Source organism: Malaclemys terrapin, chromosome 6 (assembly GCF_027887155.1).
Source record: "Malaclemys terrapin pileata isolate rMalTer1 chromosome 6, rMalTer1.hap1, whole genome shotgun sequence".
In the NCBI taxonomy this organism is placed as follows: domain Eukaryota; kingdom Metazoa; phylum Chordata; order Testudines; family Emydidae; genus Malaclemys; species Malaclemys terrapin.
In genome coordinates, this window is record NC_071510.1 from 42,929,050 (window position 1) to 42,953,058 (window position 24,009).

At 39.3% G+C, this 24,009-nt stretch overlaps 1 protein-coding gene across 2 annotated transcripts in view; it reads right to left on the reverse strand.

The window, feature by feature from the left end:
* Nucleotides 1-1,675: 1,675 nt before the first annotated feature.
* The window catches only part of PLGRKT (plasminogen receptor with a C-terminal lysine), a 56,577-nt gene continuing 34,243 nt past the window's right edge, over nucleotides 1,676-24,009 (reverse strand). For both annotated transcript variants that reach the window (XM_054032864.1, XM_054032865.1), the window contains exons 3-5: nucleotides 6,384-6,514; nucleotides 5,479-5,588; nucleotides 1,676-1,931 (exon numbers count right to left, since the gene is read on the reverse strand). In XM_054032864.1, coding sequence (XP_053888839.1) covers nucleotides 1,810-1,931; nucleotides 5,479-5,588; nucleotides 6,384-6,514 — 363 coding nt within the window. In that variant the 3' untranslated portion in view covers nucleotides 1,676-1,809. The remainder of the gene's footprint in view (nucleotides 1,932-5,478; nucleotides 5,589-6,383; nucleotides 6,515-24,009) is intronic.

The following is a 24,009-nucleotide window of genomic DNA, read 5'->3' on the forward strand; positions in this document are numbered from 1 at the left end:
CAGGAGGTATTTAGAGCAGATAGTACTAAGAATTGAGTTTCTTGATGAGGGCAAGAAAGAAACATCCTGCACAGAATATCTGGCGAGGTTTTGGTAGAGTTTTAAACTTCTTTATTATCACTTACCTCCCACTTTCCCGTGAAGAGCGACCAACCAAGTGATACTGATTCAGGAAGGATGGCTATCAGACATCACAGGAAAGAAAAATCAACAGGATTAGGATAGTAGTTCTAGTCTCAGGTTAGGTCAGGCCCCGGATAAGTATTTTCTCTCTCCCTCAAGTTGATAGCCTCACTGTCTAACAAACAAACAAAAAATCAGTCTGTGATATGTTGGAGCAGTCCTGCAGTTAAGACCATTTGAGTTTCAAAGTGAGAAGAGCAGCGTATTTTTGATACTGGCTTTTATTTGAGGGGAGGGGGGTAAAAAGTGGTGTCAGTTACAGTGCAAACTGCATTTTAGACTCCTTTTAGTCCCTCTCACATGCATCCCTGTGGGGCTAGACGAGGCTGCCTTCACCCCAATCTGGGCAGCATCATGCAGTTCAACCCCTCTGGGACTGAATCTCTGAAGGACAGACTCCAACCATGTTAATGTGACAGGCCAAAATAATTTTGGCACCTGTAAGTTACTGTCGCAAGTTCCTGAAGGGTATAAGTTTGCTGTGTCACAGAAACAGCATCTTCAAAACAAACCATCATTCACCTATACGTATAAAGCACATAGAGCAAAATGTAAAAATAGTAAGGGTCTCTATGCATATTTCTCCATAGCTAACCCTTAGAATTTCCTTGCAAGCTTTAGTATGTTTCATCTGGCCCAGTTACCTCCATCTCCGAATTTGGACAAGCAGACTGTCCTTCTCGCAGCATTCTCTCTTTCTGTTTCTCCCCTTCTATGTCTGTTAACACACACTGATGCTGGGCAGTCATGCTTGGCACTCCCAACCCCACCTCCTTTTTCCAGGCTCAGGGTCCTGCATCGGTTTAGTTTCTTCCTTGGAAGATGCAGATTAGCCTACCCATGCTAGCTTGAATCTAGTGTGGGTAACAATAGCAGTGAAGAGAGCACAGCATAGGCTTCAGAGCAGGGTAGTGACCAGGGACCATGCAGAGCTTGTACTAACTATGCTGAAACCTGTGCTGTGCTGTCTTCACTGCTATTGCTACCCACAGTAGCTGGATTCAAGATAGCTGCACAGTTTTTGCTGTGTTGACATATCCACTGGTTTATTAATTAGTGATACCTGTATTTCTGAACTTTGATAAAAGTTTTTATACTAAAATTTGAAGCAAATATGGCAAACTTGGATTCCTCTAACGCAGCAGCTAGAAAGAGTGGCCTGATTTACAGTTCCCATTGATGTCAGTTTGAGCTGTTGGTGCTCTAGCATGCCTGAAAATTTAGTCCATGTTTAGTACAGGTGCCTAAATACAGTTGTAGGTACTTACATTTGAAAAAAAAAAATGTCGCTATAGTAGATAGGCCAGTTCCTTAGCCCCTGATTATAGAGGAAAGAGGTATTTTCAAACTAAGTAATAATAAAGTTAGAATTAAAGAGCGGGGATTCATGATGTTTCATACTAGGGAATAAACAAGAACTACTGAAATTAAAATATTTGCAGTAAATACATAAAATATTAAAAAGAAAAAACACTGCCTTGAAAAAAACCCCTATTTTTAAATGAAATTCATTTTATTTTAAAAAGATTGTGTTCTCAAAACTAATAATTTGACATATTTTAAGTCAGCAACATGATTACAAACAAATAATTTTGTATTTTGAAATACTGAGTGGTTACAGTCTTCTTATTTTTCTATGAAGAACTTGCTCTGAGCTCTTCTGGCTTTTTCAAGGCTTTCAAAAGTGATGGCTCCTTTTGGCATTTCTAGCAAGGTATTCTCTGTGTCAAGTATGTTCTCTGCTTCACCTTAAAAAAGAAAAAAAAGGATGAGATATAAATGCATCTTTGCACTTTTATAAGAACAAAAAAAAGTTTTCAGAGAAATTGCATATATTTTGTTTGAGGGCTTGAATACTAAAGAATATTAGATATTTACTCAAATAATGATAACTGGGGCTGGTAGTACCACTTACTTTTAAGGTTGCCCAACACTTTTCAGTATAAGACCCTGTTTTCAGTTATTTAGAATTTTGCCAAATGTTTGGGCTGAAATTTTCCATGCCATGTGTCTGCCTTAGGCTAAATTTGTTTGGAAAATTTCATTCATTTCCAAGAACAAGGCTAAGGAAAAATGTTTTTTTGCCCATGTTAAAAAATTCTGGCAACTTTTTCTTTGAGAAGCTAAAGATGCCCCCATGTTTTGGAGCAAGGACATGAAATTTAGCAGATGTCCTTTGTGTCAGGGATATGCTTTTCCTATGCCCAGGAAAATTCTCCCAAATTTGGCCAAATTATAAGCCTTTGAAAAACGGCAGTTTGCACATGCTCAACAGAGATGTGCTAGAGTTTCTCAGCTAAATTTCTTTATGATTCTGTCCATATTGAACATGCTCCATCCCAGGACTGAGTAGGACTTTTCATGCAGGTATGGTTCTGTCCCACTGTGGGCCAGGCTCCAAAACAGAGAACAGGGATACTGTCTCTCCTGTACTCTCAGTTGACTCCCACCCCATCCCGACAGGCCAGGCTGAGTGGAGGAGTAAGCTGCTTGATCTGAATACAGAGGAGACAAGAGCCAGACCTGTAGTGGGGAGTAAATTGGAAAATGGAACCCAGGGGAGAAGGCACAGATCTAACTCCAGGCTGATGGCAGGGAGTAGGGAGTGAAACAGGGAGCCAATACATCACTGGGGGTAGACTGGGATGAAATAAAGAGCTGGTGGTGGGGGAGTACTGGCTGGCAAGGAGACAGACAGACAGACAAGAAGAGGAGAGAGAGAGCAGGGGATAAAAACTGGTAGCACAAGATAGGGGGATGAAGATTGGGAACCAACACAAGGAGGGCAGACTGGGATAGGATGAGGAGCTAGTGTGCGGACAAACCGGCTGCACAAGGAGAAGAGTTGGGGGGAAACAGACTGAACAAGAAGCTGGGGAGGGAGATTGGTTGGTAGGCACTGGGGACAGAAAAAGTGGGAATGTGTTCACCAAGACAGACTGAACAAGGAGCTGGGAAGTGGGGTTGGGGATGGATACTGACCAATCAAGTAAAATGTGGATAGGGAGATAGAGGGGACTGTGCGAGGAGATAGGGACTGGAACAAAAAAAGAGTCCAGAGGCTGAGAACTGGACATGCTGGGCAATGAGGCTGGGATGAGAAGCCTGAGGAGTGGTGACAGGGACAGGAGCCAGGGGTGGGAAAGAGACAGAATTTTGACTGGGACAAATTGGAAGGGACAGCGCAGAAGAATCTGTTCTTCTCCACAACTTGGAATGGATACCAGGATTCCTAAGTGTCTGCAGTCAGTAAACACAGTGAAACTCACTGGCAACATGTCCAGTCCCCCCTCTAGGGCAATTCCACATAAAGGATGATAACCTATCACTGCTTGCATTTACTAGTTAGCTCAAGTGACAGATCTCTGTGCACTAGGTCTAAAGGTTCCAATCGGGCTGATGACCCATGTGGGTGTCAATGATGCCACATGATAGAATTTCTGTTTTCAGTTTGCTTTTTTAAAAATCTAGGAAGTTACACACAAAACACTATGTAAAAAGAATATTAAGATTGCAAAATCAAGTGCTCAAAAGTTAAAAAAAAAAATACTAGAATTAAGGAACCTTAATTCAGCTCCCATGTGCCTAATACAGTCTTTAATTACACCATCATACTATTTTTTCCTCACAGACCGCTGCCTCATTCAGTGCACAAGATGGACAATGCTCAGTTAATGAGAAGCTATTTAATATTTTGTTTATCCTCATTGTTCAATGTGTGGCTTTAGGCCTTATTTACTGCACATTATTTACTGCTCTAAAGACAAAACTATTGATTCTGTGTAGGAGATCATGTATGACTGTGTCATAATTTATATGTACAAGGGGCCAATTTAAGGTTGAATAGGCAATCTTAATTCTATTTTTTCCCTAACTTTTGAGTGCTTGACTGTGGAACTTTAACAATGTCCTTTTAACATAGTTTTGTGTGCAATTACATATATGCTCAATGCTGTATAACATTTCAAAATAAATCTTATAGCTGAGTATTTTGTATTTTATATTTTCCATTAGAGGTTATTGCACCTGCCTCTCATCTGTGCTTAACAGAAAGTTATCTGGGTTAATCATTACTTTGATTCAAGGGCTGCATATTCTAAGGACAAGCCATATTCTGAATCCAGGTCTAAATATACACTAATAGCTCCTCATTGTCCTTTTTCTATAGTGTAGAAAAAGAGACCAACCATATGCAATGTTACTTTCAATTGTTACTTTTGATAGGCTCTATCATCAGGTATTTCTCTAGGATGCACATGATTAAGACTAACTTACTGGGGAAGTGCACCAGTAAATTTCACTTACATTTGTACGCAGGGTGACTGTTTTATTTCATTTCAAAACAGAAGCTGTCCATCTGTATTTACATTCCAATTAAATATTAATTATGATTTTTCTCTTGATTTTCTCAAATTTTGTATTTACTTAAGACAACCTGAATTGGCGGTGAAGGCTATTAGGATGGAATACTCTCTGCTGGGGAAGCTCAGACAGAAGGAAACAATTCTCACTTTAAGAGAGACAGAAATGAAGGAGTTGCAAAAGGGACTGGCATGGCACCAGGGCCAGCTCTAGGCACCAGCAAAACAAGCTGGTGCTTGGGGCGGCACATTTTTAGGGGCGGCATGGCCGGCGCCAGAATGCCGCCCCTAAAAATGTGCCCCGGCCGCCCTAGCTCACCTCCGCTGCTGCTGCCACGGCGCGCGAAACAGCTGATTCGCGCACCACTACTCGCCCTCCCTCCCAAGTGCTCAAACCTGGGAGGGAGGGGGAGCAGCGGCGCGCGAATCAGCTGTTTCGCGCGCCGCGGCTGCTCCGGGTCTCCCCCTCCCTCCCAGGCTCTCAAACCTGGGAGGGAGGGGGAGATCCCGAGCGGCCGTTTCTTGCGCCGCTGCTCCCCCTCCCTCCCAGGCTTGGGCGCCTGGGAGGGAGGGGGAGAAGCGGCGCCCGCGCCGCGGCCACCTGGAGTCTCCCCCTCCCTCCCAGGCTCTCAAACCTGGGTGGGAGGGGGAGATCCCGAGCAGCCGCGGCGCGGCGCCGCTTCTCCCCTTCCCTCCCTCCCTCCCAGGCTTGAGAGCCTGGGGGGAGGAGGCAGGGCTGGGGATTTGGGGAAGGGGCGGAGTTGAGGCGGGGCCAGGGGTGGGGTAATTAAATAAGGGGGGCGGCCAAAATTGTTTTTGCTTTGGGCGGCAAATATCCTAGAGCCGGCCCTGCATGGCACATTGTGGTCAAGAACAAGGTAGTCCAAAGGGTGCTAGGCTTGGTTACAAATCTCAGCAACTTCCATATACATACCCTTCATCCTTTGCAAAAGTGTTCCATAGCCCATATCATACTGGTAGGCAAGTATAAAGCTTAAGGGAACCATTGGAAGGAACAGTCCTGGTTTCTTCTTTTTTATTGCTCTGTTCATATATAAAAAAAAAAAAAAAAAAAAAAAAAAAAGGAGGGGAATAACTAAGTTTTGTAAGATCAGCAGCAACCTAAAAGCTTCACTAATCATACAGAAGGTATTTAGCTACTCTAGAGACAGAGCCAAATATGATTCAGAAGACTATTAACCTGTTTTATGCACATTTTGAGAAACATTTATTTAACGAACAAACAAAACAAACATTGAAATGAAAGACATTTCTTGTGCTCCAGAAAAGTTTAAAGTGCTACTAACTACTGGTTCAGCATGCGTGTGTTTCGGAACAAAAAGAGTCTGATGTTCACAATACAGGCTATTTATTACAAACCAAAATGCATATATTATTTTTTTTTTATAGTAGAATGTACAGTACATCATCGTTACAGGGCTAGCTGCATCTCTGAAATTTACAGATGAGCAAAGTAAGAAAAATGTTGTTTGAGAATTCAGAGTTTGATTTAAGGATATTTACTTTGTATATTTTGGCATGTGATGTTGACAATTTGTGTTTTAATTGATACAAAGCTTTAACTTTTTGAATCTCAATGTTTACTGTCATTAAATACTTACTGGCTGATCTCCCCCATAATTGTGAAAATTTAAATAGATAAAAATAGGAAAAAAATACTTAAACACTGATATCTGTAGAAATATATATTAAATATATATTTAAAAAAATCAAATTCTGACAAGCTTACTTAAGAACAGGCAAGAGAAAGACAATGACCACTGAGGAATTACTACAACTAATTTACTTGAATTTTCTAGTACATAACGAACTTCATACCCAGCAGTTAGACCTACAGCAGCAAGTCCAAAAAATATTCCAAAATATTTGAGGAATTCCCTTGTCCAAGCAATCTGCATAGCCATCTGTCTCTCTCGCATTTGACTCTGCATCAGTATCTGTCTTTCCAGCTGAGAATAGGTGAAAAAGAAAAGGAAAATTAGATAAAACAAAATAATTCATAATCTGAAAGTTTGAGCAGATCTTTCAATCAATCAATCAACACAAAACTCTAGTGAGAAGTTTTTGGTCTTCATCTCTTTCCAGGCAATTATTAACGCTATTATGTTGAGATAAGTCTTCTCTAATAATTCATATTGTTAGAATGGTTTATACCAGTATTCCTACGATAAAGGATTTTCTAGATTAGCAAATATCAGAAGAAAGCATTTCCCCCCCCAATCACCGTGCCTTTGCAGGTCACAACTGAGAATACCAAATTCAGGACAAACTGCTGAGAAATAGGGCAGATACACCTGAAAACTGGCAGTTATTCTCCCTTAAGATATACCAAACCAGCAACAAAAGTAAACTTCTGTTTCACCACACTGGCTAACAAGAAGTCAGAACAGCAGTTTCCTTAGTCATTCCAGTCCTTGTATCACCACCAAAAACACTAGACTTTAACATGAGTGGTTCTTTACAACCAAGTTCATCAAATGAAAGGTTCTTCTGATCTCACAGGATCAGCCACTTACCCAGGTCAATATATAACTCAGATCTTACCCAATAATCACACTGCTGCCAATCCTTTAGTATCTAAAATCTAAAGGTTTATTTATAAAAAGAAAGAAAGGTGGGAGTTAAAATTGGTTAAAGGAATCAAATACATACAACAATTGTAAAGTTCTTGGTTCACGCTTGTAGCAGTGCTGGAATAAACTGCTGGCTTAAGTCAAGTCTCTGGTTGCTTCCAAACCATTGGAAGGTCCTCAGTCCCTTGGTTAGAATGCTCCCATTAGTATAAGTCCATAGTCCAGAGGTTGGAGCAGGAAAGAGGCAAAAATTAAGATGTTTCAATGGCCTTTTATGGCTTTTACCAAGTGGAGGGAAACCCATTGTTTCAGATAAACAATGCCTCAGCTCAGCTAGTGGAAAATCACAGGTAAAAGATGGAGTTTGGAGTCACATGAGCAAGTCACAGGACCATGCATGACTTCGCTTAGTCATAGCAGGAAATTCCATTAAGAGTAGTTAGGCATCTTCCATTGTGAGTTAAGTGTTCTTTAATGGGCCATGGTATTCAAATACAGCTCTACCCCGATATAACGCTGTCCTCGGGAGCCAAAAAAATCTTGCCGCGTTATAGGTGAAACCGCGTTCTATAGAACTTGCTTTGATCCACCGGAGCACGCAGCCCTGCCCCCCACCCCCCGAGCATTGCTTTACCACGTTATATCCGAATTCGTGTTATATTGGGTCGCGATATATCAGAGTAGGGGTGTAGCTCCTTCACAATGTGCTAGCTAAACACCTTATTGGTGCTACCCAGAAGCAAAACCCTTAGAAATAGGTTTCAGAGTGGTAGCCGTGTTAGTCTGTATCAGCAAAAAGAATGAGGAGTACTTGAGGCACTTTAGAGACTAACAAATTTATTTGAACATAAGCTTTTGTGGGCTAAAACCCACTTCATTGGATGCATGCAGTGGAAAAAATACAGTAGGAAGATATATATACTCAGAGGACATGAAAAAATGGGTGTTACTATACTAACTATAATGAGAGTAATCAGTTACGGTGGGCTATTATCAGCTATTACCTGCGCTGAGGTAAAGGTATGCAGTATGTCCAGGAGCTTGTGATGGAAGTCCTGGACTTCTTCCAGAATTTGCAGGGTGTCATCAACCCACTTCATCAGGTCCTGGAATTGCCTAAAAGGTCATCAGCTAATGATGGCAGTGGTGGCATTACTGCCTCATCAGGTGACAACGATGAGATATTTGTAAGGTGGGGTAACCTCCTTGTCTACTCTTGCCCTTCAAAGGTCTCTTTGGGCTCAGAGTGGGGAGGAGAGATACATGGTATTGGGGAACAAGATCTTCTGTGTTCCCTGTGGGATGTAGTTGATGTCGCTCAAAATTGCTGGAAGAACATTGCCCATAGATCCCAGTAAGGCCAATGAGAGAGACCATATGGCATGGGGGGAGGAGAGAGGTATCCAGTGTTAGTCACCCCAAATGTTGGCAGGCAGGGGTCTGATGTCCTGCCTTTGTTGCATCTGCAATGGGAAATAATGTCTCCTGGAATAAATTGGAGAGCTTTGAATAGAAAGTTCAGAGTCGGAGTCAGAATGCTGTCCAACTTATTGTATCAGAGGGGACAATCCCTCCTCCTGGATAGTAGAAGATAGAGAAAAGAGGTAGGTCTCATGGAAACATGTCAGCAGTCAGTGACCTGACTTCTGTACCAAGAGGTGTCCAGAGGTCGCTAGGAGTGAAGACTCAGGTTCATTTGGTACCAAAAGGTCTTTCAGGTACTGGAATTCCTGTGGTACCGGTAACACAATAGAACTCAGTACCAGCACCAATGATGTAGAAACTGTTGTGCGAGGCACTGATGTCAGTACTGAATGGGTTGCGGATTCCATTGAAGCCAGTCCCTGGACAATAGTAGTCTTCAGTACCGAGCCCTTTACTGCTGAGATATGGGACTTAGTTGAAAGTATTAGTGTGCTTCACCGTATCTGAAATACTCGGAGCCTCACTAGTAGTCCTCTTGAGGCCTGAGATGTCTGGTGACTGGGTATTCTTTAATGAAGACCTCTCTAGTCTGCTCCTCTTATCGCCTTCCTTATACTTTTCAGTGGGACACTCTCGCTACCAGCAGCACTGTTATTGGTACCTCACTCTGGGAGTATTGGAGATGGGATTTCAATGCTGTCTTCATCTTGGAAGCTCTTGGTGACCGTGATCTCGATGATGACAGGGTACTGACAGAAGCGGTGAGGGTCTCTGCCCTCAGGTCAGAGGCCAGTCTCAAAACTTGCTCCACCATTAAGAGGTAGTACTTTATTTCCCTGTTCTTCTGGGATCTTCCTTTAAAAGAAGAGCTGGTCTTACACTTGCTAGGAACGTGAGAGTCTCCCAAACAACGAACGTACTGGAAGTGCCTGTCACTAACAGAGATTGCTTCTTGACAAGACAGGCCAAGCCTAGGGCAGTGGCTCTCAACCATTCCAGACTACTGTACCCCTTTCAGGCATCTGATTTGTCTTGCATACCCCCAAGTTTCACCACACTTAAAAACTACTTGCTTAAAAATCAGACATAAAAATACAGAAGTGTCACAGCACACTATTACCGAAAAATTGCTTACTTTCTCATTTTTACCATATAATTATAAACTAAATCAATTGGAATATAAATATTATACTTACATTTCTGTGTATAGTATATGGAGCAGTATAAACAAGTCATTGGCTGTATGAAATTTTGGTTTGTACTGACTTCGCTTGTGATTTTTATGTAGTCTACTGTAAAACTAGGTAAATATCTAGATGAGTTGATGTACCCCCTGGAAGACCTCTGAGTACTCCCAGGGCTACAGGTACCCCTGGTTGAGAACCACTGGCCTAGGGAGCCTGGCAACCCTGACAGAAGAAAATTGTTCAAGCTTCTCAAAAGGGGAAAAAGAAAAACAAAAATGTCTGTGTGTGTGTATGCGTATGTATATTTTAAGAAAAAGGGGGAAAACACAAATTCCAACAACTATAAGGTACTAAATCTACTACTGCTGAGAAATAACTAAAAAACTAAAACACTAATACAAGAGGGAACATGAACAGGCATACAGTAAACTCCATCTCTGGCTGAAGATGGTTGAGAAGGAACTGAGAGTGGTTCTCCCATGCAGCCCTATATAGCCTCAGTACAGGGAACAAGGACATGTAGGGTGCACGCATGGGTGGAATGAGCACTGCTACCAAAAATCTCTGCTCAAAGGCACCAGAGTGCATGCGCACCTAAAGTTGAGCACCCACAAGGACACTACTCAAAGAAGAATGACACCTTCTGGAGAGAGACAAAAAAGTATTAAGAACACAAAGAGTAAGCGTACAGAATGTTCCCTTATTATGCATCCAGTATATTAGATGTACTATTTTTACCTACTGTCTAATGTGAGAATGTTTTTATACTTTTGTAATTGGTTTCCCACCCATTTAGTTATCTACATCACTATGCATGTAACTTGAACAGAACAATTTAAGTTAAATTGTTACTGATTATTTCCTTCAGACTATGCTGATCTTGCCATCCTATTTATAAACAGGTAAGATACCAGATGAGTAGAATTAATTTGTTAAAGATAATAAGGGACAGATTTAATTATATTTAATTGTACATAGGAAAAGCTCCATTCAGTAAAGTCTCAGCAAATTGTTACATCTGGAGAGTAAAAGTCTGGAAAAAGAATAATTCTTATTACAAATATCATCAACATCCACTAATTTTCCGGACAGCCATAATTTTCAGACCACTTTAATTTCTGAAGAGGTAATTATGTAGTGGCTCATAAACCACTTAATAAAATATCAAAATAATTAGATTTAATTTGGTCACTCATGAGACATTTGCAAGCTGAGGTAAGCAGCAACACTGCTTGTTAATTAGCTCCATTGTGGACCCTAATATCAGAGGTTTGGCAAATTGTTGAGGGCTGAAATGACTAAGACAAAATTATATATAAAATATCAATATAAATTATATATAAAATATCAATATAATTACCTCGATTTTCCTCTCAATTTCCACACACTGATGTGGAAAATACAGACGTGCCTTTTTGTTTGCTTGAACAACAATAAATAATCTGTGCTCCTAAAACGCATAGTTCTATAAATGAGTCTTTGATTTGGGGTGGTGGGAGAAGGGAAGAGGATATGATGCATGAACATCTATTGAAGGCGTCAGAAACAGAAGTTTGCTGAATAGTAGTTACTGGAAAAGCAAGTACAATCTAATTTGCAACAGTTAGTCACAAGCAAGTGAATAAAAGATTGAAAATTTTAGTACAAAAAGTAAACCAGACAGGATATTAACACTACTTTTGAAGATAAAAGTTATATTTTGATGGTGCATTGTAATCCACGTACCAAAAGGAGGAAAACCAGTTACTGAATTACAGGCACAAAAGGTCAGATGAACACATCTCTACAAATCTGCCATATCAAGTTTCAGAAGCCCAGAGTTAGTTTTATAATTTGTAAACTCAAAAAATATCATTTACTATAAACTAAGACAGTGGCGCTAACCTTTCCAGACTATTGTGCCCCTTTCAGGAGTCTGATTTGTCTTGCGTACCCCAAGTTTCACCAAACTACAAAATCACACACAGAAACGCAAAAGTGTCACAGCACACTATTACTGAAAAATTGCTGACTTTCTCATTTTTACCATACAATTATAAAATAAATCAATTGGAATATAAATATTGTACTTACATATCAGTGTATAGTATACAGAGCAGTATAAACAAGTCATTGTCTGTATGAAATTTTAGTTTGTACTGACTTTGCTAGTGATTTTTATGTAGCCTGTTGTAGAACTAGGCAAATATCTAGATGAGTTGATGTACCCCCTGGAAGACCTCTGAGTACCCCTAGGGGTACACCTACCTCTGGTTGAGAACCACTGAACTAAAACTTGGATTATACACTAAAAACAAAACCCCAGATTATGTACAGTCATATTCTTCATACTCCTCCATGACCTCTTAATAAAACACTTTCCTTAATGTATACTATTCAACTTACAGCAAATACTAACTACAGATGCTAACCCTACACAAGTGTAGTAATTTTCTATGCAGATTTCCCGCCTCCAAACGCACATTTTTAATTCTTTGACTTTTGAACAGACTACTCCTAAACAAAGATTTATCATATGTGCCAGTGTTCAAGGCATGTATTAGGAATTCAGTTAAGCGTATTAAATGTAGTTTTTAATATAGCGCTAATAGTTTTGAGGTATCTCAAAAACAAAGGTACAGTACTTTTATCACTTGCTATTTTGCAAGGAACCATAAAACTTTAGAGAATCAGTGACAGAGATCATTAAATCCCAGCGTAGTATGCATCTTCCAGTATCACCGGGCCTCTTTGGTACATCACATATTTAGCTAAATGGAGGTTTCTCAAGAAGCTGCTCCCTGCCAAAATGTGCACATAGGCTATAATACTCAATGTTATTTGTATTACTTAATTTGATTCAGCAGGATTTCACTGGAGCATCTAAATAAATTAAGAGGGCCAAATCCTGCAATCCTTGTTGGGCAAAACTCCCAATGAGGACTGTGGAAATTCTGCCTGAGAAAAGACCTCAAGATCTGGACTACAGGCAAGAAATTTTTCTTTATTCATATCATTCCTCCCAAAGGGACTAACCCAAAGGACACTGAATTCAGTGGAAAGACTCCCACTGAACTGAATGGGTCTTAGATCAGGCCCTAATTCTGCTCCCACGTTGGCTTATAAAACACAAGTTTACAAAAATAAAGGGGTTTGTATAACTTATAATAAAGGAAGTTCGCCCTTTTGCAAAAGTAACCATGTAAATTCAAACGTGCTGTTAGCTTCTGTGAAAAGTATAGAGTCTTGTTCTTCCTTCCATGTAAAAAGGTTAAATTTCAAGTTCCTTAAAATTAGAAAATAGTCATTTGCACACATTGCCTTGGTTAGTTACAAGGAAGGACATTTTAATGCTCACTGATAAGAGATTTCATAAACAAGTATCTTATCAAGGTAGCAAGAAATACAACTCAAATGCTCAGTGAAAGTCAGCTGAACAGACACTCCAGCTTGACAAAAACTAAATCAAAGCATGAAACAGCATGAACAAAACCTAGTGACACTTGCCCAAATTCATCCCTGATGTAACTTCATTAACTTCAATGGCATTTACACCAGGGATTAATTTAGTCCATTATTTACACAAAAAATATTATTGTTATTTAAAAAATGCTTGATGACTTTTATTAGAAGATGCCTGAGCCCTAGAAACAAAATCTGCAAGGGCAAGGTGACTTTGACTGATTTCAGTCTTATCCTTAAAGGAGAAAACACAGACACAGCCCAAGCCACAGTTGTCCCAGGCAATGCAACTCCATCAGAAAGTCTCAAAAGATATTTTCAATTATTAATAAATACCACGTATCCTCTGTTTTATTTATAAATGGATAAACTGAGGCACAGAGTGTTTAAATGACTTTCCCAACCAAGGTCAAAGTGTCAGAGTCACTCCCACCCACAATCAGCTGTACCCTCCCCCCTTAAAAAATTATGTTGATTTAGCCAAATTACAAAGCCTCAGAAACCATTGACAAGTATATTCATTTCCAACACTTTTTTTTTTTTTTTTTTAAACTTATTCAAAGGCTGAGGGTTTTTCAAGTGCTTCTCATTTTAAATTACTTCCCGGACTCATTGGAAAACAAGCTATTTGCACCACCAGTAACAGAACGGTCACATTTCCCCACCCCTCTAACAAGGAGGACCCAAACACAAGGAGCTCAGCAGAGCAGCTGAGGTGCCCCCAAAGGGGAGATGACAAGTTTAAGAAACCCAGCCTCTCTGAGGGGAAGCCAACCACAAGGAGCCCAGCAGAGCCCATGGATATATTCAGACTCCAAAGAGAGTCAGCCACGCCCAGAGAGTATTATGCAAGTGCAACTTGTTTCACATGCAGAGCCTGGAAGAGTACCAACACCTTTGTATTTTCATTCTGATCCCTAGACTTGTGCTCAGCATTTCTGAAAGTTAGGCTTTAAGCTTTTTGGTGCCTCAGTTTACCTATCTGTAATACTGAGAGATCACCACCTACTTCAGAAGGATGTTGAAAGACTTAACTAATACTAGATATGCTTGAAGACGGCACCTTCAGTTTTCACGGACTTCAATGGCAATGGAGGGCCCTTAGTGAAATATCCTGTTGAGGCCCACAAACATGGTTAATAGAGGTTTAGTTTAAATTATATTTTTAAAGTGTTATTTATAGATTGGAGAGCCAGGAATGATGACGGTGGTCAGCTAGTCTGACTTTAATACACCTGGATCCAACACCAGTTCCATGTAGGAAAAGGCTTTATCTGTTAAGCACAACATATTTTTTAAAAACAGATTTGAAATTGGATGTTTGACCACAGCTTTGAAATCAATATTCCATTTTCAGCTGCTAGTCTTAGTGATTTGTCTTAGTTTATTTTCTTTCATCAGAGGGGTAGCCGTGTTAGTCTGAATCTGTAAAAAGCAACAGAGGGTCCTGTGGCACCTTTAAGACTAACAGAAGTATTGGAGCATAAGCTTTCGTGGGTGAATGCCCACTTGCGTCTGATGAAGTGGGCATTCACCCACGAAAGCTTATGCTCCATTACTTCTGTTAGTCTTAAAGGTGCCACAGGATCCTCTGTTGCTTTTTATTTTCTTTGTCCTCTGTGACTGGCATTTTTCAGTAGAACATATAAACACCCAAAACTATTAAATATTCAGATTTTATTACAAGAGTGTGAGCCTTGCTGTGTTACGACTTTACTTGCAGCCAAGTATCTTTTAAACTTTCTTTTCCAATTAAAAAAGCAAAACCAGGAGCAAGACTTAAAAGTGACCTGAGCACTGGTTTGCTTTACTGAAAACCATCACTTTTAAAGCGTGGAACCATGCACAAGATAAGAAGTAATTAAAAATAGGTAAAGTGCATATTTAAAACATGAATTCTGTATCTTGTCTAGATTGACGTCATTGGTTTGAGAGACTATTTCCTTGGCCAATTGACCCACAAATGCAAATATTATACAATACACAGCTTTATTTGTTCACTATCATTTCTAACTGCGCACATTCAATTTCACGTTAAGATTATAGGTCCAATCCTGTAAACTCTTATTCACAAAGACCTATCAGCTTCAAAATGACTATCCATGTAAGGTTTCAGAGTAGCAGCCATGTTAGTCTGTATCCGCAAAAAGAACAGGAGTACTTGTGGCACCTTAGAGACTAACAAATTTATTAGAGCATAAGCTTTATATATGCATCCGAAGAAGTGGGCTGTAGTCCACGAAAGCTTATGCTCTAATAAATTTGTTAGTCTCTAAGGTGCCACAAGTACTCCTGTTCTTTTATCCATGTAAGTAAAAGCTATAATCGATAGCTCTCTATTAGCATTTAGAGATTATGTCCCATGAAAGAAATAGTATACTTTGAAAAAAGACCTCTTTTTGGGGGGGGGGGGGGGGGGGGGGATATTTTAACAGCAGCCATTACTACTTGTGCATGCAGTGTACAGTTTTTATATGCAGTTCTAATTCTTCCCATCATTCTCATCCCTATTGTGATTTTAGTAGTTTGAAGAGTTGCCAAAGTTTCATCTTCTTTTATCTTGCATTTCTACCCTAAAATGTACTTTAGATTGGCATCATGGGGTTCCATTTTCATTGATTTCCACCTTAAATTTACAAGTAAAGAGATGTTTTCTTTAACAGTCAGCTCTGCAAACTCACCCTAAGCTTCTCTTTCCACCTCTTGCATAACTATCTGTTAAAGATTCTGCAGGACAAATCAGGCCCTCTGTTGTACCTGTGTAGCTCCACGGTCTACAGATTATACCCTAAATTACATTTGTGTACCCTAAGTGAGTTTGTACAGGTGTAATTGAGGACTTCCCCTTCCATTTGTGACCATCTAATTTCTTCATGCAATTGTTTATGTGGAAGAATAAAACAGAAAAACTTCCTACCTGTAAGAACAGTAGGACAATGGAACACAGTGCCTAGGGAAGTTGTGGAAGTTCCTTCACTGGAGGTTTTCAAAAGGAGACTGGATAGGCATCTGGCTTGGGATGGTTTAAACACAACAAAACCTGCATTTGACTAGAGGTTAGGCTAGATGACCCTTGCAATCCTTTCCAACCCTATGATTCTAGAGTTTATGGATTTTTATTTGGTATAAAGGTGATAAGTATTTTGGGATTCTTTGGAACCAATTATTCTACTTTTGATATTTATTTTATTTTTTCTCCCCATCCCATTTACTCAGATTTTCTTAGCTGGAAAGAAGAGATAGTATAGTACCATATGACCAGCCTTCATCCATGGACCACTAACCAATTAATCATATCCCTGATTTTATTTTTATATCTCCACAAAACTAAGTTAAAAGAACATTAAGTTTGCAAAGTCAAGCACTCAAAAGTTAGGAAATGCCAGAATTAAGGTTGCCTGTGCAGCATTTCTAGATGAAGATTACCGGCTGCTCTACACAGTTTTTGTACCAATCTAACTATATTGGTTTAGAAACAAGCTATGCTATTGTAAGATTTTTATATCAGAAGATCTCATATAAACTGCATCTGCACTGAGGGTTGCACTGATTTAATTATATGGATTTATAAACAACTATGGTTGGATCAATGCAAAAATTATGTGTAGACAAGCCCCAAGTAAATCTGCTCTGCAGCACAGACCTAAGAATGCTCTAGCTAAACTAATCACATTGCTCTTTGGATTCATGCAGCTGAGTTAAACAAAAATCAAAAAGACCTTGGTAATACTCAACACCCATTTTTTAAACTCTATTTCGCATTTCAGCCTTTACTGCTCTAATATACGTGTGTATACTGTAGATATTTTCTAATTATAGCATCATATAATATTCTCTAGGAGTTTTTAAGTAAATATATTACACAACTATAAGGAAATAAAATCTCTCTTTCCTCCCCCCCCCCCCCCCCCATCTCCCAACTCGACTTACCCTTTTAGGGAAAGCCTGAACAAACAGATTACTTTCAGGTCATGTTGCTAGGAAACTTTAGACCAATTTTCCTATAATACTGGTTTTTACACACTAACTTCACTGAAATCAATGGAGTTACTCCTGGATTTACATCCATTTAAGTGAAACCAGAATCAGGCCCTCTGACTTTTGGAGCAAATGCTAGTGGAGAGGAAGAGCTGCCTATAGGCATAAAACTCTATGGATCATCTATAAAAAAAACAAAAACAATACCTTTGTAAATGGCTGAGTGCACATACACAAATTTGCACACATATAAAATTGGTACTATCATCGTGGGAAATTCATACAAATAGGAGTAAGTTTTTATATTGTTTTTGGAATGAAGAGAAGAATTTTTTAAAATTAGTATTAATAGCAATTCAAACTTTATAATACTCCCAAGGGACCTATTTAAAAATGATTTTTCCACTTTAATGTAAATATATTTATTAGTTACTTAATATTCTGGATGAGAGAAACTCTAGGGATAGTCAAGTATTTGAAGCCTGGAACATGTAAACAGTTTACAGTAAAAGGAAATAAATTTGAAAAAATGAAATGTGACAGATGGAGAAGAAAAAAAAAAAGGCAGTCAGTGCCTGTGAACTGATAATGTTATTAATTAGGCAGGGGTAAATCATCCTTATCATTTCCATTGATTCTTCTTAAGACAGTCACAATGATGTCAAACCACAGAAGACATTATTTGAACCTGTATTTCATTGATTAAAATCTTGTGGGAGAACAGTCTCATCTGCAGTAATTTAATCAACTTTGACAACCTGTGAAGAATAAATAGCACTCTCTTGCTGACAAGTTGAGCAATAGTAGATAGGGCTGGAAGTTACCAATAATTTAGATTATTTTGTTGTTTTCTGCTGTAGTGCTTGAAATTTTATTTGCTGAAAAAAAGACCACTTCTACATTGATCTGGTATTTAGCTTGCAGTGCTCTTTAGAGAGTCTAAGGGCAGTGTTTATCAAAACAATTTGGGTCCTACATTCCCCTCTTCTGTGATGTGCCGTAGGGAGCAAAAAAAGCAGGAAAAAGAAATATACAAAGGACCATTAGTGTACAGAAGAAGTGAGAAGCAGAGCCAAAGCAAAATGATGCATCCCCATCTCCCCTGAGCTTGTGGAAGTCCCTCTTGAGCACCATGTTGTTGCAGTTCTGCAGGTCAGAATGATATTTTGGGACAGAGGGAGAGAGTAGCCACACTATACCTTGTGGTATTTCTGCAAGAAAAGACACTTCATGCTGTTTCCCCAGAGGAATGGATAGGACACAGGCTTGGCTGAAAGGCAGCCAGTTAATGGCAGCACAACTGCAGAGGAGTCGTCTTTCTTGGGAGAGGTGATGTGCAGCAGCAAGGAGGACACCTTGATCAAAAGGGGTTTAGGCAGTGCAAGGAGGTAGTCTCCTCTGGAAGGAATACAACTCCTCCTTTAATTTTCTTTTCCTTCTTAAAAAGAAACAATATCTTCACATTTCAAAATAATCATAAGCTGTATATCCACTTCAAATTAATCTTTTGATTCTGTCCAAGGGTCAATCCACTGCACTTGTTAGCCACAATTATCATGGTTGATGCTACCTAATAATAGTATTACTTAGCACTCATAGTACCTTCCACTTTCTAACCTAAAAAAAAAAACAATTTTCTCTATTCTTTGAGTTATTCACAAGTTAGGGCCTACATCTTCAAAACAACTTATGCATGACTTGCTTGGATGCATGCAACCCCCAGTGTACACATGCAAGTTGGAATTTGCACATACACATCCCATGATGTTCATATGAACACCAATCTGTGCCCCTGCATTGTGTGTTTCATGCACAATTTTTTTTTTTGGTGATGCTAGATAACTATTATGGGTTACAGAGAAAGTCTGTGGTATACCAGGAAGTAGAATCTAAGAGTCCTGGCTCATAAACATATGCATACAAATTTTAGTTAGGAATTGTCTCCAAAGGATAGTTATTTAATTATAGAAACCAAGTGGAAAGAGAATATCAATATTACTCATTTCTACAAAATACACTAAAAAGGATAAAGTTACAACAAAATTATAACTTGTCATAGAACTAAGCAGTCACCAGTTATTGCAACATTAATACCTTGGAACCAAGAGTCAGGATTCCAGACCACAAGTAGCAAGTTATTAAAACAAAACAGGTTTAAATAATAGTTTATACTGCAGGTCTTCCTAGCCTATTTGCAAGCATTCTTCATCTGAGTAAACTGCAGACTGTAGCACATAGAGAAATTACAATTATAATAACTGCACAGCAAAAACGATGCTCCCTATAAAATAACTCGACTAAAATTTTTAAAACCTAAAAGTTAATTACAAAAATATTTACATAGAATAAACCAAAATAAAGAGGAAACTTGTTTCACAATACCAATCAAATTTAATGCACAACACTTCACTGAAGGAAATCCTTTATATTCGTGTTGCTTCTAAACTGCTTGTTGAAAGAACACCACACCACACACATGAAGTGTAAACCCCTGAAATGACAGACTCATCCAACTTGACTGTTGTACAAGACGTGATCTCCTGGTAATAGCTTCATTTCTGTGTTGTGCCTCTAAGATGCACATCACAGAATGTGCAGCCCAGGATATAGGAAGCATAGGGAAAAGATGGCTTTATGGCATCTTTGCATTCCCCAGATAGGATATTTGGGCCCCCCAGAGCAGCCTACAGCATAAGTTCGAGCAGCACATGGCTGCTCTAATTTATGCTAGCCCAGAATCCCCTCAGTATCATGTGTCATGGCATTACTGGAATGGGTTACCTAGGGAGGTGGTGGAATCTCCTTCCTTAGAGGTTTTTAAGGTCAGGCTTGACAAAGCCCCGGCTGGGGTGATTTAGTTGGGGATTGGTCCTGCTTTGAGCAGGGGGGTAGACTAGATGACCTCCTGAGGTCCCTTCCAACCCTGATATTCTATGATTCTACCCCTTCTTGCCCTGAGACTTGTAAGGGATAGGTAGTGTATGATAACTACAGCAGCCTTATGCTGTGCCAAGGGAATGCTCCTCCAGCCAACTACAGCCCCTACATGCTGCCAGAGTGATATATAGTAGTGGTAGCAAGGGACAGAATCTGTCCCTACATTTGAGGGCTCTCCCATCTCCTCTTTCTCGTATTGTTATTGGAGAACAGTAGCCACTATATAGTTAAGGTTGAACTTGAGTTTCTATTATAAGTCCAGTTTTAGCCCTCCTCTCAAATTCACACCTCTCTCCCCCCAAATTAGGCACTTTAAAAAAAAAATCTCAAGACATTTGAAAAGAACTGAAAAGGAGTTCATGAATTCTGACACTCTAAGAAGAGAGGTGTTCACCACCATTCAAGAAGTGTAACTTTTGCCACTTTGCAACACACACACAAAATCCCTTCCCCCCTCCCCGCCACCCCCCCAAAAAAAACCCTTATCCCCTAAAGACAGGACAGGAAAGAGAGACTGCAGAGCTAGAATTGATATGCAAACTAGACACAATTAACTCCGGTTTGAATAAGGACTGGGAATGGCTGAGCCATTACAAACGTTGACTATCTCCCCTTGTAAGTACTCTCACACTTCTTATCACACTGTCTGTACTCGGCTAGCTTGATTATCACTTCAAAAGTTTTTTTTTTTTTTTTTTTCTCTTAATTAATTGGCCTCTCAGAGTTAGTAAGACAACTCCCACCTGTTTATGCTCTCTGTATGTGTGTATATATATCTCCTCATTATATGTTCCATTCTATATGCATCCGAAGAAGTGGGCTGTAGTCCACGAAAGCTTATGCTCTAATAAATTTGTTAGTCTCTAAGGTGCCACAAGTACTCCTGTTCTTCTTTTTGAGTTTACTGGATTTCCCCTAGCTGATAGTGTCCAGTACTAAAGTTTAGTTTATTAAAATACAATTTTAAAACTCAAAATTATTATTAGCAATGTTGCTACAAAACATTGGCTCCACTTAATTTGATACAGACACCAAATGGGGGGAGGGATAGCTCAGTGGTTTGAGCATTGGCCTGCTAAACCCAGGCTTGTGAGATCAATCCTTGAGGGGGCCACTTAGGGTTCTGGGGCAAAATCAGTACTTGGTCCTGCTAGTGAAGACAGGGGCTGGACTCGATGACCTTTCAGGGTCCCTTCCATTTTTAGGAGATAGGTGTATCTCCATATATTTATATTTAAAGTTGTTCACCCATACCTCAGCACTGAAGGATTTGGCCTGTACGTTTTTTTTTTTTTTTTTTTTAATGAAAAAAGTCTCTAGGACATTTTCTTGCAGAGGTATAGATCACAACATGTAACCCAACTGCCATGGAAACTTGTCAATGAAATCAGAAGAATCTTTTCAACTAACAGATCACACACAAGGGCTGGAAACTAGCCTCCTTAAGCATAGTAGGGAGGACTCCTATTCCTTCAATAAGCTTTCTAGAAGGGTTGTTGCCGTCACACACTCTTAAACCTCACTGGGGATTCTCTCCTGTACACCTCCTGGGATCCACAGGATTCCAGTGAATAGCCACCACTCAAACCACTGGCTCTCACCCAATCCCCACTGACAGCCCTCCTGAGGTTTTTTTAAAAAAAACTCTGCCCTGGTCACACAGCATTTATGAGATCTGCAGGACGAGAGGGACAGGAGCGAGCAAGGAAAGCCTGGAAAAAATCCCGCATTTCAGAATTCTTCAGGGAAAGCCTTTAGCAGTCAATTGTTAGGCCTAACAATCTTGAGAATACTGCAAAGATTAACTGCTATGAAGTACAAAGTCTTCTAGAAATCTAGTTACTCCAACATAGATAAAGAACAAAGATAAAGAAAAGCAGAACAGACAAAACAAAGCAATTTGTTTAAGACAAAAAAATAAAAATAAAAAATTGAAAGTTCAGTAGAAAAGTTTTTAAAAAGCCAGTCTAACAAATAAATACTTCAGTGACAAAACTATTAATTCATATATTTTCACTATTCTCTTCAAGTGTATAATGTGCCCTATGAAGTTATTCTTTAGAGGTAAACAATCAGAGCATTGAAGCAGAAATAAAACCTGGGAAGCAGGGATCTTAAACTGAAATGATCTTGTATAAAAGGTTATGATGACTGCACACCGTATCATGTCCTGTTTTGTCAGTGATTGGGCAGTTAAAGCAAGACAACCTAGTCAGTGGTGAGGTTTCTTCATACTCATTTCAGATTCTGTCTTCATTTATTATCTGCTAAAAGAGTATTGTAGTCCTCTTCATTGGTGCACACATGAGCACATACATACAAACTTGTGTCAAAAGTAGAGAAAAATTTGGAGACGGCATTAAAACAAGTTGTAAGATTTATTTTTAATTCTTGGTTTTAAATTTCCTATTAAGAGTATTGCTTAACAGAGTACATCAAAATATACTATAACCATTTTTAATACCCTATAAGTTTCATCTTATAGTTTTTAAATGGTGTGGCTTGTGTGGAAGAACAATTAAAGTGACCAGTATGTACCACCTCATCTGGCTCCCATTGAAGTTACAGGCAAAACTCATTGTTAGTAGGACTGGACTTTTAAAATGGGAGACATGCCAGGAAAATTCTGAGTGCTAAAAGCAGTAGCATTGGTGATTTCTTAGGAGGAACTGTTTACTAATGTCTATGTAGGTAGCAGTTTTCTTATCTGCAAGTTAGCCTTTGTTGGACAAGAGTAGCATCATTATTTTTAAATGAAAATGAACTCTCAATATCAAAGATGGGATGTGCTATATTTGCACATAGCATCCTCCGTGGAGAATATTATCCTCTTGCATTTGAAGGAGTGTATCTTCCCCATCAAAGCAGAGTACCGTGATCACTTTTCTCCAGTGAGGAGACCAACAATACCCCCTCTAGAGTGCATTTGCTTTGTAGAGATCCCCTTAGCCAGGCTACTAGATGCATATTCTACAGAATTCTCTGGGCCAAATTCTACAGTGATATAAATGATAGCATAAACTGATCAGAAAATGGATACATATGGTAAGCAATGTAACTTGAACCAATGTGGTGTTCCTGCTGGGCCTTACTTATCTTCACTCACCTAGTAAGTCCCATTCTACCTATTTTGTACATCCAGGGCATGCAAAATTGGTGCACATTACACTATTTTGACTTACACTTTTTTTCTGATCAACTTTCACCACCACTTATATCACGGCTTAATTTGGTCCTTATGGAACCTCTCCCCTACCTGAATCCCCTCCTTCCCCCCAAAAAAGTGTGACCCTGATCTCACCCAGACCACTAACAGCAGGACTGACTCCAGTACGAAGGTTCTTGATTTATAAAAATAAATTGGGGGCAGGGGGGGGGGGGAGTTTTATGCTATGATCAGTCTTTGTTCTGTTTCTTCTGCTGTTGCTGTTTATAAACAAGCCTAAACTAATAATAAATTTTGTCCTTTGCCTCTTCATAAAAAAATAAACATACTGGCTTATAGACATACAGCATACTATACCCTCAGCAAAAATTCCTTTTTCTAGTGAGATGGTTCCAATGTTTCTTGACACTGTTATGTTATTCATCTTGTTAGATTTTATTTGGTACACACAAACTGATGAGAAAATTTATTTCCTGAATTACAGCATATATCACCTGGAGGGAAAAACAGTTGTTCTTGTTACTTCAAGAAAAATGCATTAGAAATGCCATAAACATTACTATATTATCTTGTCAGACATACAACAAATGTAGTGATTCTTCTCCCCAACACCCCAGTGAAGGGGTGGATGGAGAAAGAGTGTTGAAGCTTTATTGTATATAGTAGAAATACAGTCATTGTTTTCAGTGGGTTTTATTCTGCTAAAATGAGAAGATGGAAAAATAAATATTTTAGAC